At 50.5% G+C, this 16,189-nt stretch overlaps 1 protein-coding gene across 1 annotated transcript; it reads right to left on the bottom strand.

Annotated features, from left to right (window-relative positions):
- Window positions 1–2,962: 2,962 nt before the first annotated feature.
- Window positions 2,963–15,951, bottom strand: NAPSA (napsin A aspartic peptidase). Its single transcript, XM_049901600.1, has 9 exons — window positions 15,613–15,951; window positions 8,887–9,028; window positions 8,679–8,802; window positions 8,391–8,509; window positions 7,776–7,975; window positions 6,447–6,569; window positions 6,159–6,303; window positions 3,481–3,579; window positions 2,963–3,269 (listed from the first exon to the last, which is right to left on the bottom strand). Exons 1-9 carry the CDS (start codon window positions 15,693–15,695, stop codon window positions 3,042–3,044), a joined length of 1,263 nt encoding a protein of 420 aa, XP_049757557.1. The 5' UTR covers window positions 15,696–15,951; the 3' UTR covers window positions 2,963–3,041.
- Window positions 15,952–16,189: the final 238 nt, after the last annotated feature.

The following is a 16,189-nucleotide window of genomic DNA, read 5'->3' as shown; positions in this document are numbered from 1 at the left end:
GGGGCGGGGCCAGCGGTTGCGGCGACAGAAGGTGGAGCCTGTGGGAGCGAAGTGGGTGGGTCAGGGGCTGCGGGTGTCCTCGCGCTGCACCTTCCCTGGCCTGCCGCCTCCCTCTGCAGGTGCGGCGGCTGGTTCGTATCGCCTCCCCATCCCACCCCTGCTCCCGTTCCTGTGTCTCTCGGAGTCTGTTTTTCACCCCTCTTTCTGAATGTTTGTCCTCCGTGTTCCCTGTCTCCCCATTTCTGAAATTCTGGCCCCTCTTTTCTGGGTCTCTGTCCCCTTGTTTTCTGACTCTCCCCCTCCTTATGAGTCTTTGCCCTTCTTCTTTCTGGGCCTCAGTTCCCCCTCTCCCGTCTCTGAGTCTCTCTCGGTCAGTGCCTTTCTGTTAGCGGTCTCTCTCCTTGAGGCTCTGTCCCCGCCACCTTTCTGTACTTCTCTGCCACCCCTTCTCTCTAGGTATCTGTCATTTCTATTTCTGGGTCTCTGTACCCCTTCCTCTGGGTTTTTGTCCCTTTCTTCTTGGTCTCTGACACCCACACACCCCCGAATTGGCCCTCCTCCGTCTGTTCCCCAGCCTCCCCCGGGCCTCTGCCCTTTCCCTTTCCAGGTCTCTGTCTCCCTCTCTCTGGGTCTGTGTACTCTTTTCTCTGGGTCTCTCTTCCCTTCCCCTTAATTCTTGGACACCCCCCTGTGCGTTAACCCTCTCTGTCCCTGTTTGCCTTCCCCCCAGCCCCCTCTCTCTCTGGGTCTCTGCCTATCTCTCCCCTCTCTGGGTCTTTGTCCCCCTCTCTCTGGATCTGTGTCCCGCTCTCATTGGATCTCAGCGGCCCTCTCTCTGGGTCTCTGTCCTTTCTCTTTCTGAGTCTCTGTCCCCTTCCCAGGTCTCTATTCACTGCCTTCAGTGTCTCTGCCCCTACTCTCTATGTCCCTTCTCTTGGCCTCTATCCCCCTCTCCCTGAGCCTCTCTCTCTCTCTCTCTCTCTCTCATGTGCTCCCCCCTCCACCGTGTCTCTCTGCAGCTCTAACATCTCAGTTTCCTCCCCCCCACCATCACCCCTCTAACCCCCATCCTGGCCAGGACTCGGGCTGCGTCACTGCAGAGTTGCAGAAATTGGGCCAGTCCTGCGGACCAGGGATGTGATTTCCTTCACTCCCTTCCCCCAGACCCTGGGCTCCCCCACCACCCCCTGATCCAGTATCCAGGACCCTCAGGCATCCCTCAAATCTCTGATGGGATCCAGGAGGGCAGAGAAAAAGACATCGGAGCTTCCTACTCCTCTCTGTCCCGAGTTCTGGATGTACCCCCAGGCAGGAGCAGTGAGTGCTGAGGTGAGGGACTGGGGCCCAGATTGAGTGAGGCTCCTGGGCAGATTGGAAGTGGGGGCAGAGGCTGGCGTAGGGGCTGGGTAGGCACCAGGGGCTTGGGTATAAGTATAAAGGGCTAGGGTAAGTACCTAAATCTGCCATCCTCCCTTAAATCTCTCCGCTCCCCTCCTCTCCATTCCACTTTTCTGCTTATGACAGCAGACAAGCAAGGGCTCAAGCGTTTTCACAGAGGTCAGAAAGTGTGGGAGAAGGTGGGGGGCTGGAGGGGGCTGGAATGGAGAGAATAAGGGAAGGGACACGGAATTAGGGACGATAGCAGGGGAGGGCCCAGTGTTAAAGAGGATGTCCCAGACCCCATCGAGCCCCAGGGAATTTGGATTCCGCCACATCCTCATGGCCCGCCCCAGATCTCACCAGGGTATGAGGGGAATTTGGGAGCCTGGACTCTCCACCCATCCATTAGAGAGGAGGAGGCTTCACGGGACACCCAGCCCTGTCAGCCCAGGGAAAGTGGACTCGATTTTCAGCAATGGACACCAGGAAGGGGAGGCCAGTTTCTGTCCCTTTCTCCAGAACCTTCCCCCACCCCTTCCCAATCTATCTTTTCCCAGGCCCTCGAGGCACAAAATTCCCGAGAGCTCCAAACTCCCACCTCCGTTATCCTTGGCGCTCCCTCCCAACGTTCCCTGCCCCATTTCCCAAGGCACTGGAATTTCTAAGACCCCCTTCCTCTTTTCTCCGCCCCCATTCCCATTAGTTTCAAATCCAGGAAAGGGGGCCTCCCGGACACTAAAAACTGAAAATATGGGGGACTCCCTGCCTACGATCCTTGGTTTCCCGAGACCCTCCAATTACCTTGACCCCCAAAGCTAGGAATTGGGGGGATCTCTCCGCTGTAATCTTTGGGTCCCCGTCTCCCGAGTCCCCCGCCTCTGAAACTGGGATTTGGGCTCTCACCGCCCCCAGTCCTTGAGCCTTCGCCCCTCCCCCGTACTCACCCCAAGTCGTGGCGAGATGGGGATGGGGGATCCGGGGCTGGCAATGGGGGGAGGGGTGACCCAGCCCCGGCAGCTCTGGGCAGCGAGAAGCTGCCGGGGGGGGGGGGGGGCCGCGGGGAGTGACATCACCGCCGGAGGAGGGGCAGCACCGCTCCCCCCAACCCGGGGGCTTCAAGCCCCGCCTTGATGGCGGACCTAGGAACCCTGGAGTCCCCAGGGGAGAGAAGAGGAACAAGGAGATGAAGTCTACGGAAATAGTATTCCCTCACCTTAGAACGAGAGTTGGGAAACGCTTTACAGATTTCAGCCACCCCCCCATACCACCTGTCGCTGCCGTCGCGACCTGTCGCCTCCTACGAATGTTGTGGCTGCTCCCGCCCCCGGCAAAACGTGAATACGGCTTGGACCACAACTTCCATGATGCTCTGCGGCGCCCGGCGCCTTTAACACACAGGCAATGTAGGCGAGAGGCTTCATGGGATTCGTAGTACAAGACCCCCTCACCAGTGTGACCCTTGGGGAAAAGGGGTGATACCCTTCCTTCCCCTCCTTCTCTTATTCCACTCCGGAGGTCCCTACAATAACTTTTCTCTCCAGGAAGCTAATCCTAAAAAAAAAAAAATAGCGGCCAAGGTAGGTGCAATGGAAATAGAGGATTTTTACTGGATTGCGTGCCTTTGCGCTACTACCCGGGCACGCATGCGCCTAAACGGGGCGTCACCCGGAGAACTGCGCCTGCGCGGGCCTGCCCCCTCGCCGCCCCGCCCCGCGAGGACGAGCGCGGGCAAGCCCTACTCGGGCGCTGCCTTCCTTCTCCCCGCGGTCGAAGACGGCCACGTGGCTCCCCAAGAAGACGTCGCCCAAGATCCAGAAGGGCCCCATGGGCGGAGGCACGTCCAGAGCCTGGAAGCCAGACAGGCAGAGGCGGACACCAAACCGAGCAATCTGCAAGGGGACAAGGTGGGGCCAGTGAGTGTCACGCCCACCGAGCCCTGCCTCGTCCCTGGAAGCCAAAGCTTCGCCCTGTCAACTACCCCGGGGTCAAGAAGTCTGCCTGTGGTCTTCACCTTGTCCTAGTAATGTCTCAGACCCGGCATCACCCTCTCAAACCCAATTGTATTAACATCCCTCTGACGTCACTGTGACGTTAACCTACCTGAACGACGTAGTCTTGGGCAGTGAGGTTAAACCAGACACCCCCAAGGAGGAGGGAGACTGGGGGGAGCGTTGGGATTTTCGAGCAATCGATGAGGTACTGGAAAATAAGAACAAGTGAAGATGGGGGATTCCTGCTCAGCACAAACACCTGCTGTGGCTCCCCAGTGCCCTGGGGTAAGTCCATGCCGTGTAGCTGGGAATTCAGGGCCTTGGGTGGTCAGGCCCTGCCGCTGCCTCACCTCTTACCAGCCCATCTCTCACCCGTATATAATTTTTGCCACTTGCTTCAGGCTTCACTTGACCAAACCCTCTTTTCCTCTCATCTAAATGTAGATCTAAAACATTGGGTCCACAAGTATATTTCATTTATGATACATAGTATCTAAAGTTTTTTGTTTTTTTAAACAAGTTACCAGTTGTACACCATGGTGATTCAGGCTATATCCTGTGGAGTCTGCCCTGTGTTCAAATTTTGGTTCTCCCACTTGCCTGCTGTGCAACCTTAGGCAAATTACTTAACTTCTCCGTGCCTCAGTTCCTTTTCTGAAAATGCAGGTGATAACTGTAATCACCTTATAGGGATTTTGTGAGAAACAAATGAGTTATCTTGGAAAAATGCCTGATACATAGTAAGTGCTATTATTTTTATTTACAAATCAGGAGCTTTCAAATACTGTTTTGGGTTTCTCTAACAAATCAGAAGATCTGACTTATCCCACATGGCAGGCAATATTTGGCTAAAACTGAGTAGCTGAGAGCGGCCCATATTAGATAGATGGGCCATGAACTCCCGATTTCACTCAATTCCCACCACTCCAAAGTGCCTAACAATACAATATTAGGCTATGATTAACAACTACCAAGAAATTTATCTCCCTTAAAGCCAATAGTAATTACCTTTTGAAAAGACAAGAAATGGTAGGAACTGTGTTGAATTAGAGGGCGTAACTCCCTTGAAAGATCATAAAAGCATCACAGGCAGGCATGGAGGCATTGTTCTATCACCTGACATGGATTAATTGATTCAATCCTCACAATATATGTAGGAAGTGAATATTTAAAAAAAAACCTGTTGCCTTTGAGTCAGTTCTGACTCATAGGGACCCTATAGGACAGAGTAGAACTGCTCCATAGGGTTTCCAAGGAGCAGCTGGGGGATTCAAACTGCCAGCCTTTTGGTTAGCAGCCACAGCTCTTAACCACTGCATCACCAGGGCTCCAAGTGAATACTAGTGGCCCCAATTTAGAGACGAGGACATTGAGTCAAAGAAGGTTAAGTGACTTGCTCAAGACCATACATCTGGTAAATGGCAGAGCTTGAATCCCAATCCATGCAACCCACATCCATAACCACTAAGGATCTACCTGGCTCCCTTCACTCATTACAAGCCTAGACTCTAGGCATTTTTTAGGGCCTCCTGGTCTCAGGAAGCCCCCACAGAGCACAGTCCTGTTATTAGCTGTTGAGCTGGCCCCTAACTAACGGCGACCCCGTGCACAACAGGATGAAATGCTGCCCACTCCTTCACCATCCCCGTGATCTGTTGTAGATAAGACTATCGTGACCCATAGGGTTTTCACTGGCTGATTTTCAGAAGTAGATTGCCAGGCTTTTCTTCATAGTCTATCTTTAGTCTGGAAGCTCCACTGAAACCTGTTCAACATCAGAACAATACACAAGCCTCCCCTGACAGAGAGGTGGTGCTGCACATGAGATGCATGGGATGGAAATGGAACCCCAGACTCCAGCATCCTGTTGCCATCGATTCCGACTCCCGCGTGGAAGGCAAGAATTCTATCACTGTGCCACTGAAAATTGGTACCTGGAAAGGCCCCGCCCCTCCCGGGCACCACAGTGCCAGCTTTATCTTACATCCTTTATTTTAATCTTGACCCCCTCCGTGCTTCTTGAAACACTCTTTTCATGGAGGGAACCCCACTCTCTAGCCTCTCCCCCTGCGCCCCTGGCTGCCCTTGCCCTGACTCCTCTTCTGCTCCACGTAGATATTCCCAAGGGCTTGCTCCTGGGGCCTTTTCTCTCTCCCTGGAAGGGCTCCCCCACCTCCGTGGCTGTCATTACTCTCTAAGGGCCAACCAGTTGCCATCAAGTCGACTCCGACTCATAGCAACCCCGTGTGTATCAGAGCAGAACTGTGCTCCATGGGGTTTTCAATGACTGATGTTTTAGAAGCATATCACCAGGCCATTCTGCAGTGCCTCTGGGTGGATTTGAACCTCTGGCCTTTCAGTTAGCAGCTGAGTGCATTAGCCCTTTGTACCACCCAGGGACTCCATCTAAGGGCTGGGGGCCTCTAAATATGGCTCTGAGCTTCTTCTACACCTCCTCCAGACACCCCCAGGCCCCCTAAGTCTCTAGTCACATCCCATCCTGAATAAACTTGCTTCATCCCCCCTCCCCCTCCATCCACCCAACATCTTCCTCTTATTCCTCTATCCATTGAGTCACTCAGGGCAGACACTTGGGCGGTGGTGTCACTTGCAGGTCCCGTCCCTTCAGATCTAGGGTACCTCCTAACCACCTGCTTTCCACTTTAGGGCCCTACCATTCTGCCTCATGTTACCCCCTCAGTAGTGGAATTTTGCTGGGTAGTGGGGCCTTCCATCAAACCCCTACCAGCCTCCCTAACCCACGCCCACCAGAGACAAAGTCCTCACCTGTCCAGTCAGGAGGGCAACACCTCCAATGGCTGAGTTAAGCGCTTGTATCTCCTCAGCGGGTCCTGTGATGAGGGATGTGCCTGTGTCCAGGATGGCAGCACAGCCCTGGGCACAGAGATTCAGCCCTGTGCCCACCTTCACACTGTGACAGAGAACGGGCAGTCATTGGAGGCCCCTCCTCCCTCAGGCCCTGGAGTCCAGGCTCCCACCCCACTTCTCCCTCAGGCCCAGAGTCCCATCCTTCAGCCCCCTCTTCCCTCAGACTCAGGAGTCCTGGTCCCTCACCGCTCCATGTGGATCTGCCAGTAGGCTGGGATAGTGACTGGCATGAAGTTGAGGGGTGGGATATAGTGTGCCGGGTCTGAGCCCCCCAGGACCAGCTCTCCTCCATCAGGTGCTTCAGGGTCCCTGCAAAGGCAGAGCTCTGTCAGCACCACTGGCATTCCCCCAGCCAGCCCCAGGAGTGACCAGGGATGGGACTTCCTGCTAGTGAAGGTGGTTTCTGGGATCTAGGAGGGGTAGTTTGATGCAGGCAGGGCCTAGCTATTGGGATAGGAAGCAAGGTGGGCAAAAAGTGAGGGGAATGGGGATTTTCATGGTGGAGGATGGGCTTTAGGGTGTTGGGGGCTTTCTGAAATGGGGATGGTATGGAACTTTAGGGGGGAATTTTCCTGAGCTGAATGTCATGGCAATCAATTGGGTCATGGGGCTTCTGAATTGGCCCTGAGAGGTGACTTGTGTGGGGACGAGGCTTTCCGAACTACATATCTTGGTATCTTGAGAGGGATGAGACTTCCTGGATTACTTGTGAGTGATGGGAAGAGGGGGTGGAGACTTACTGGAAGGTGTAGGATAGACTTAAAAAAGTAGAGCAGGATCTCCTAAGGATCTACTAAGAGGTGGCGGGGTTGGGGGGCTTCCTGAGTGGGAGGCCAGGGTAACTGAGTAGGTGTAGAATTTTCTGACAGTGATTTTTGAACACAAAGTTGACCTTCATAAGAAGTAGATGGGACTTCCTGGATTAAAATTGGCAACTTGACTTCTACTGGGTGTTCGCAAATGGATTTTTTTTTCTTCCTTTTAACGGTAAAGAGAGGGTTCCGAAATTATATGTGGTTGGATAGAAATTTTTTGGATTTCAGTGTGAAATATGAAACATTTTGAGCTGGTAGTGAAGTTCTTGAGTTTATCTTAAACTGTCTCTTAGTGGGTGGGACTTCTGAGTGGGAGTCAGGTATTTCTTAAATTGACTTGGTGACTTCCTGAATGGAGGATAGGACTTCCTGTGTTGGGTAGATGATCTCCTGAATGGAGAGTGGGTGGAACTTCCTATATTGGGTCAGTGACTTCCTGGGTGGAGAATGAGACTCCTTATATGTCAGTGCCTTCCTGAATGGAGAGTGGGACCTCCTGTATTAGTCAGTGCCTTCCTAGGTGGCGGGTGGGACTTCCTGTATTGGGTAGGTACTTTCCTGAATGGGGAGTGGAACTTCCCGTGTTGGGTCGTTGACTAATGGAGGGTAGCACTTTATTGGGTAAAGGACTTTCAGAAAGAGGGCAGAACTTTCTTCTTGGGGGTAGCACTCATAGGAGGGTAGATCCCTCCCCCAATACCTGTTGAGGTAGAAGGAGAAGACAGGCTTGTCCACCAGTCCTTGCTCCACAAGTATATCCAGCGGGGGCCGAACTCCATCCACGGCCAAAATAGGAAAACCAAGGCCCAATATCCCATCGAAGGGGGCAAAAGTAAAGACCAGGCTAGGCTCCCACAGGGCCTCCCCAAAAACCACTGATGTGCCCTCGATTCCTCCAATCTAGGGGTAGATTCAGATGGGGCCAGTTAATTCTGGGGTGACATTACCCACTTATCCTAAGATCCCACAAACCAAGGCATGAATCCCACATCTGGGGGCATCCGGGAAAAAGTCCCAATTGCCTGAGAAGCTTTGCCTCCCCACTTGGGAAGCCCCATCCCTGTACCCAGTAACCCCCAACCCCTTCACTCACAAAGCCCTGCCTATCCACTTGACAAGTCCTGCCCCTGGACTAGGAAGTGCTGCCTCTCCACTTGACAAGTCCTGTCTCTTCACCCAGGAAGCCCTGCCTCTCTGAGAAGCCCTTCCCCTTCACCAGTAGGGTCTGCCTCCTCAACCCCCCTCCTAGACCACATGGTGGCAGACATTGGGGCTTTCCCAGGCTCAAGCCTTCTTGGGATCTATGGTCACGTACAGTCAGCTTGTCCTCACTCAGGATGCCAGTAAGCCGCCCGGTTCCATATTGAATAGCAAACTTGGTCCCATTGGGCTGGAAGGAGCTGGAAGCATTGGGGTTGAAGCGGTGGTGGACCCCTAGGTCAGAAGGTCAGGGACATGTCACTGGGGGAGGGGAATCTCCCCAATACCCTGTGAGGGTATCTCATAGGAGACAGTGACTCAGAAACCTTTGGGAAGCTGAGGCACATTCCCTACTTCCTCCCTCCACCCCCATCCTGCCTTATCCTCCCCCACGAAAGCTCACAGCAGGGCAGACTTAAGAAGTGGCATCTTTTGGACGGGACCCAGAGGTTGGAGGAGCCAGTGTCGAAGACGACAGAGAAGTTTTGTGGGGGTGTTCCCAGCCCAATTTCCCCAAAATACTGGACCTGATGGCAATAGAAGAGAGAGGGTGAGTGAAGACCTTGGTTTGAGGGCACCAGGGTGTGGAGCTGTGTGGGGCTGTGACTCACATTCATGTAGTTAGAAAGAGGCACAAAAGTAGACTTGTCCCCAGGAGAGGAGGCCACCAAACTCATGTGTTCTGCTGCCTTCCTCCATGCCCTCGGTGAGTTCAGGGTTCTGGGATCAGGGTGGACTCGGCGAAGAGGGATCCTGTGGGGGAAGAGGGTAATGACAGTTAGGGAGTGAAACTATCCCAGATGGGATATAATGACAAATCAGACTTCTCCAAGGCCCTACAATTTCAGTCATGATCAGAACCCCTATAATAACAACCTTCCAGAAAACTCCAGACTCTACAAGACCAAAACACTCCAACAGATCATCTCCAAAACCTTATAATAATTTGGTGTTGTTAGATGCTATGGAGTTGGTTCTAACTCATAGCGACCACATGTGCAACAGTACGAAACAGTGCTAGGTCCTGCTCCATCCTCACAATCGTTGCTATGTTTGAGCCCATTGATGCGGGCCACTGCATCAATCCATCTCATTGAGGGTCTTCCTCTTTTCTCTGACCCTCTACCTTACCAAGCATGACGTCCTTCTCCAGGGACTGGTCCCTTCTGATAACATGTCCAAAGGACATGAGACAAAGTCTCACCATTGTCACTTTAAGGAGCATTCTGGCTGTACTTCTTCCAAGACAGATTTGTTCGTTCTTCTGGAAGCCCATGGTATATTCAATATTCTTCACCAACATCATAATTCAAAGGTGTTAATTCTTCTTTGGTCTACCTTATTCCTTGCTCAGCTTTCACATGCATATGAGGCAATTGAAAACACTCTGGCTTGGGGAGGCACACCTTAGTCCTCAAAGTGACATCTTTGCTTTTTAACACTTTCAAAAGGTCTTTGCAGCAGATTTATCCGATGCAGTACATTCCAAAAACCAAACCTGTTGCCATCAAGCTGATTCTGACTCATGGCAGCCCCATGTGTTGCAGATTAGAATAGCTCCATAGGGTTTTTTGGGCTCTAATCTTTATGGAAGTAGATCACCAGGCCTTTTCTTCCATGGCACCTCTGGTGGGTTTGAACTGCCAATCTTTAGATTACTAGTAGAGCATAAACTGTTTGTGCCATGCAGGGACCTCAGTAGACATTCTGAAGACCTTAAAATTACAAAAATTCTAGGATGACGAACCTGTGCATGCTTTAATTCATGATGTTGAGACAACCGTCCCTACTATTGGGGGAAAAAATTAAAAGCATCTGTTATGGATTGAATTGTATCTTCCAAAAATATGTGACAACTTGGTTAGGCCATGATTCCCAGTATTGTGTGGTTGTCTTTCATTTTGTGATCTGATGTGATTATCCTGTGTGTTATAAATCCTAACTTCTATGATGTTAATGAGGCAGGATTAGAAGCAGTTATGTTAATGAGGCAGGACTCAATCTACAGGATTAGATTGTATCTTGAGTCAATCTCTTTGAGTTAGACAGAAGTGAGCAGAGGAGAGGGACCCTCTACCACCAAGAAAGAAGATCCAGGAGCAAGGGTGTCCTTTGGACCCCTGGTCCCTGCACTGAGAAGCTCCTAGACCAGGGGAAGATTGATGACAAGGAACTCGCCCAAAGCCAAAAGAGAAAGCAAGCCTTCCCCTGGAGCTGGCACCCTGAATTCGGAGTTCTAGCCTCCTAGACTGTGGGAGAATAAATTTGTTTATTAAAGCCGTCTACTTGTGGTACTTCTGTTATAGCAGCACTAGATAACTAAGAATTTGGTACCGGGAGTTGGGTGCTGCTCTAACAGATACCTAAAATGTGGAAGCGGTTTTGAAACCATGAATGGGAAGACGCTGAAAGAGTTTTAAGGTGCCTAATTGTGAAGAGCCTAGGTTGCCTTGAAGAGACTGTTGGTGGAATTATGGATGTCCAAAGCAATTGCTCTGAGGGCTCAGAAGGAAGCGAGGAGAGCTGTAACACTGGAGACAGCACAGATGGTGAGAAGCGGCAGCAGAACCAGGAGCCCAGCACAAGACAGCACAGGACCCTCCCACAGAGTGAGAGTTGAGTGCCTTTGCACAGGAGGCTTCCTGGCAGAGTGGGGTGCTTCTGCGCACTTATCCGTGGAGCTAGGCTTGCCGACATAGAGCAAGAGAGCTGAGTGCCTTCCAGCCGAGGTTTACTGGTGGAGCGTAGTGCCTCCAGGCACATGTCGGTAGAGGTAAAGATCTTTGGAACACTTGCCCAAGCAGGGCAGACACTGTGCTGGCCCAAGGGCCCAAGGGCCCAAGAGGCCAAGGAACTAGGAACCAGAAGCTTAAGAGACAAGACACACAGGAAACAGCTGCTTCAGTCTCAAAAGGTAAGGCTAGGACCTGTGGGGGTCTCAAAGGGTGGAGCCGTGGCCTCTGGGGTTTCAAAGGGTGAGGCCACAGCTTCCTAAATTTCAGAGTCAGATTTTCACCAACTCAGTTCTGGAGTGTGGGGCTGCCTTTCACGAGTGCCAGTGGGATGGAGCCAGATCTGCTGCCCAATAGTGAGACAGTGGGGTCCCATACCCTAGGGGCAGAAGATGGACTAGGAGAATGGGACCACCCAAATGCAAGGGAGCAGAGTTACAGCAGCACTAGATGACTAAGACAGCACCCAAATCTCAATTTCGTTGTTTACACTAAAATAATTTCCAAATAGATCAGAGACTTAATGTGAAATATACAATTGTAAGAGCACTAGAACATAGTAAAAAATTTTGAGAAGAGGAGGGCTTTTCTACCCATAATACCAAGATCAGAAATCATAGATGAAAACATTGATGAATGTGACTTTCAAATTTTAAACCTCTATATCTCCCCTACGCAAACACATACACAATAAAATTAATAGAAAAATCTGGGAAAAATGTTTACAAGTTGTATGTCAAAGAGTTAATATTCTTAATATGCAAACAGCTTCTACAAATAAATAAGAATAAGGTAACCCAGGCCTGAGAGATAATTCTCCATGGGTCTCTAGTGTTTCTACATGTCTTGTGAGTAAGGGCACTGACTACCTTTGTCCAGACTGGCTTTTCAGGGATGTTTGCTTAATGTTAAACAGCCCTGGAGATGGTGATAGTGTCTCCCTCTGGAGCAAAAGGCAGGCAGGTTTACTATCCATTATAAAAGATTCAGGCTCCCTAAGCTCCCGGTTCCTCTCCTGTAACACACCTCAATGCGTATGCAGTTGTCACCTGGCCCTCTTCATATTACCCTGTGGGAACCAGGATGCAGAAAACTGCCACAAATGCTGATACTCTGGCTACTACTATTGCTATGAGTAATGAACTACCATAGAGCCCTGGTGGCACAACAGTTAAACACTCAGCTGCTAACTGAAAGGTTGGCAGTTCAAACCCACCCAGCAGCTCCAGCGAAGGAAGACCTTGTGATCAGCTCCCCTGAAGAGTACAGCCTAGAAAACCCTATGTGGCAGTTCTTTCTCAAATGGGGATGCTATGATTCAAAATCGACTCTAGCACCTAAGAGCAACAACAACAATAAACTGCCCTTTGTCTTTGATCTGGGAGTCTTGCGTCTTCCCCAAGCAACCACATAGCTAAATCCACAGTTCTTAACATCCAGGAGGAAAATGGATGAAGGATATAAACAGGTAATTTGCAAAAGAAGTACAGATAGCTTCTAAACACCTGGAAAGATGTTTAAACCCCAATAGTCATCAAAGAAATACAAACAACAAGAATGAGAAGTCTTTTTACACCCTGCAGATTAGCAGAGAACTAGGAATACCCCCTGCTGGCTAGAGGGTACAGAATGATACAAAGTTTCCAGAGGATGATTTGGCAATATGTATCAAAGGCATGGGAATTGTACACATCTTTTAACTCAGCAATTCAAGTCCTGGGCATTTCACCTACAGGTGATCACTGGACAAGTACATAAATGAGGATGTCTGATTAGGAAACCTGGAGGCCACCCAAACGTGCAACAGTGGGGGACTTTTGGCTCTGTTACGGAACAGGCATAACAACTAAATCCCATTCAGCCACTAAAAAGGGTGAAGTAGATCTCTATGTCAGTGGCTCCCAAACTTCAGCACGAAGCAGAATTATCTAGAACAGGGATGATGGGCCAAGTTTTTTGTAAAGGCTTTGGGAGCCGTAGGGTCTCTGTTGCAACCACTCAACTCTGCCATTATAGCCCCAAAACAGCCATAGACAATATGCAAATGAATGAGCTTGCTTGTGTTCCATTAAACTATTTGCAGAAACAGGTGGCAGAAATAACTACAATAGGCATATATATAGAGACCAAAGCTCATTAGTGGCTAGCAGGGCCAGGAGGGAGAGGGAAGGGGGAGTCATTGCTTAGGCGGCACTGAGCTTCTGTTAGGGGTGGTGGGGAAATTTGGAAATGGATAGGGGCGATGGTGGCACAATATAATCAGCATAATTAATACCATTGATTTATACATATAAAAAATGTTGAAATGGCAAATGTTTTATCGTTTATATAACTAAACCTAAACCAACTGCTGTCAAGTCAATTCCAACTCATGGTAATCCCGCTTGACAGAATAGAACAGTCCTGTGGGGTTTTCTTGCCTGTAATTTTTACAGAGATGGAGGCCTGGTGTTGCAAAGGTTAAGCTCTCGGCTGCTAACTGAATGGTTGGCAGTTCGAGCCCACCCTGTGACTCCAAGGGAGAAAGACCTGGTGATCTGCTCCTGTAAAGTTCACAGCTAGAAAACCCTATGGGGCGGTTCTGTTCTGTCACATGGGGTCTCCATGAGTTGAAATCGACTCAACAGCACCTAACAACAACAATGTTCATGGAAGCAGAATGCCAGGACTTTCTTCCACAGCACTGCAGGGTGGGTTCCAACTGCCAACCTTTAGGTTAATAGTTGAGCACAAACCATTTGTGCCATTCCAGGGACCAAATATACTCTTACCATAAAACACACACACACCCCCAAGGTGACAGACTGGATTTGGCCCTCGAGCTGTAATTTGCCAACCCCTGATTTAAAGGACTTGTTAAAATTCATATTTCTTGAGCTTCGAATTAAGTAGGCCCAGATGGGAGTCCCTGAGTGGCTCAAACAACACTCAGCTGCTAACTGAAAACATGGAGGCTCAAGTGCACCCAGAGGTGTCTACTTCCAAAAATCAGCCACTGAAAACTCTGTAGAGCTCTACTCTAACTTTGTGAGATCTCCATGAGTCAGAATCAACTTGATGGGAAATGGTAAAGCTAAGTCCTGGATGGGGCCTGAGAATTTGCATTTCTAATGAGGTTCCAGGTCATGATGATGCCCTGGTTCCAGGACAGCATTCTGAGAATCAATGTTCTTTCCATTGATGTGGAAGCTGTCCACGATATCTTAGGTTCAAATAGCAGGTTAACAACACACCTGTGCAGTAATATTTTTGTACCTGCCTGTAGTCGCTTCACTATGAGTCAGAATCAACTTGACGGCAATGGTTTTTGGGTAGTCACTTCTGAGGATCCCTGGTGGCACTATGATTAAGAGCTCAGCTGCTAACTGAAAGGTTGGTGTTGCAAACCCACCAGCTGTTCCACAGAAGAAAGATATGGCAGTCTGCTTCTGTAAATATTACAGACTTGGAAACCCTATGAGGCGGTTCTATTCTGTCTTATAGGGTTGTCATGAGTTGGAATCAACTGGACAGCAACAGGTTTATGGGTGGTCACTTCTTGGAGCCCTGCCCCCTCACTCACACCTCTGCCCTGCCCCTGCCCCCAACACAGTCTTAAGAGGCGCAAGAATGTGAAGTGGGGAAAGCACTTCCTGGAAGAGTGGCCCCTCCCCATCAAGAGTTACAGGAGATCAGGGTGGAGAAGGTGCCAAAGGCAACCAGAGGAAAGTCCTTGGGGCCCCTACAATTGGACTTTTTGAAACCTAGACAGTCTGGAGGATGTGAATCTGGGGGTGTGGGAGGTGTCTCCTTGGATTGCCACAGATTTGAGTCTCCAAGATACCAGGGGTCACATGTCTGGAGACCCCCTCCCCCCCTTGCCATTGAGCAGACTCCAACTCATGGCGACCCCATGTGTGTCAGCAGAACTGAGTTCCATAGGGTTTTCAATGGCCGATTTTCGGAAGTAGATTGCCAGTCCTTTCTTGAAAGGCACCTCTGGGTGGTCTCAAGCTGCTAGCCTTTTGGTTAGCAGCTAAGTGCTAACCATATGCACCACCCAGGGGTTCCCATCCCACTTAATCAGAAACTCAAAACTCTGAATCTTAACAACCCCTGTAGGTTAGAAATAACAAAACCTATCGCTGTGGAGTTGATTCCAACTCATGGGTGCCCCATGTGTTAAAGAGTAGAACTGAGCTCCTCCATAGGGTTTTCTACACTGTGATCTTTACGGAAGCCAATTGCCAGGCCTTTCTTCCACAGTGCACTGAGCAAGTTTGAACAGACAACCTTTCAATTGCATGCAAGCCATCTCCTCCCTCCCTCCAGTCATCAGAGCTCAGGATAGGAACACCAGGAGACTCCCAAAACCATGTCCGGAGAGGTCAGAGAGGGGTCCTGGGTCAAGGTTGGACTTTTAGGGTGGGGCCTTGGAAGCATATCAGGGCGGGATCCTGGGGATACCAACCCCATTTGGTGGTTGTGGATCTGGGGACCCAAGAATGAGGACTTATGGATCCTGGGGTCCCAGGTTTGGGAGTCATAGATCTGGGAGCCCCCAGATTTGAAGGGCAAGAGGTGGAGAGTCCCAGGTTAGAGGGTCACAGGTGGAGTCCCCAGTACCGGATCAGCGTGGCTGTGGTGGGATCCATGAGTAAGAGCGGCGGCGGCAGCAGCAGCAGCAGCAGCAGCGGTGACGGAGACATCTCTGGGTTCCCAGGAGTGGACCAGGCGTCTTGGGGCCGCGTTTTCTTTCCCCAGACTCCTCCCTGTTCACCGCCCACCTCCGGGCTTGGAAGTGACCAAGATGAGTAACCTTTCGGCAGGTTACACGGAGGTAGGAGAATGAGATTTGGGGAGGGATGTCTGGAGTATTTTTGTTTTGTCGAGTATTTTTGTAGGGTCCTCACAAGTATTATCCTGTGCCTCAGGCGCCCTTCTCAACTTTGGCGGGGTTTTTCCGCTGAGCTCCCCCCAACCCTCCCCCACTTCCCGCTCTTTACTTCTACTTTTAGTTCTTACTTTCACTTTACTTTTCTGAAATTTATTAACCACAAGTGTGTCTCTGGGTAAGTGCGAGGGATGGGCAGGGTGTTTGTAGAGCGTCTTGAATTTGTGCGGAAGGGAGAGAGGGTCAGACTAGACGCCACCGCCCCCCCCCCCCCCCACACACACACACTCAGTATTAAGTGGACTGCCC

This window comes from Elephas maximus, chromosome 11 (genome assembly GCF_024166365.1).
Source record: "Elephas maximus indicus isolate mEleMax1 chromosome 11, mEleMax1 primary haplotype, whole genome shotgun sequence".
In the NCBI taxonomy this organism is placed as follows: Eukaryota; Metazoa; Chordata; class Mammalia; order Proboscidea; family Elephantidae; genus Elephas; species Elephas maximus.
Note: the sequence above shows the minus strand (reverse complement) of the source record. Positions and strands in the feature narration are given on the sequence as shown.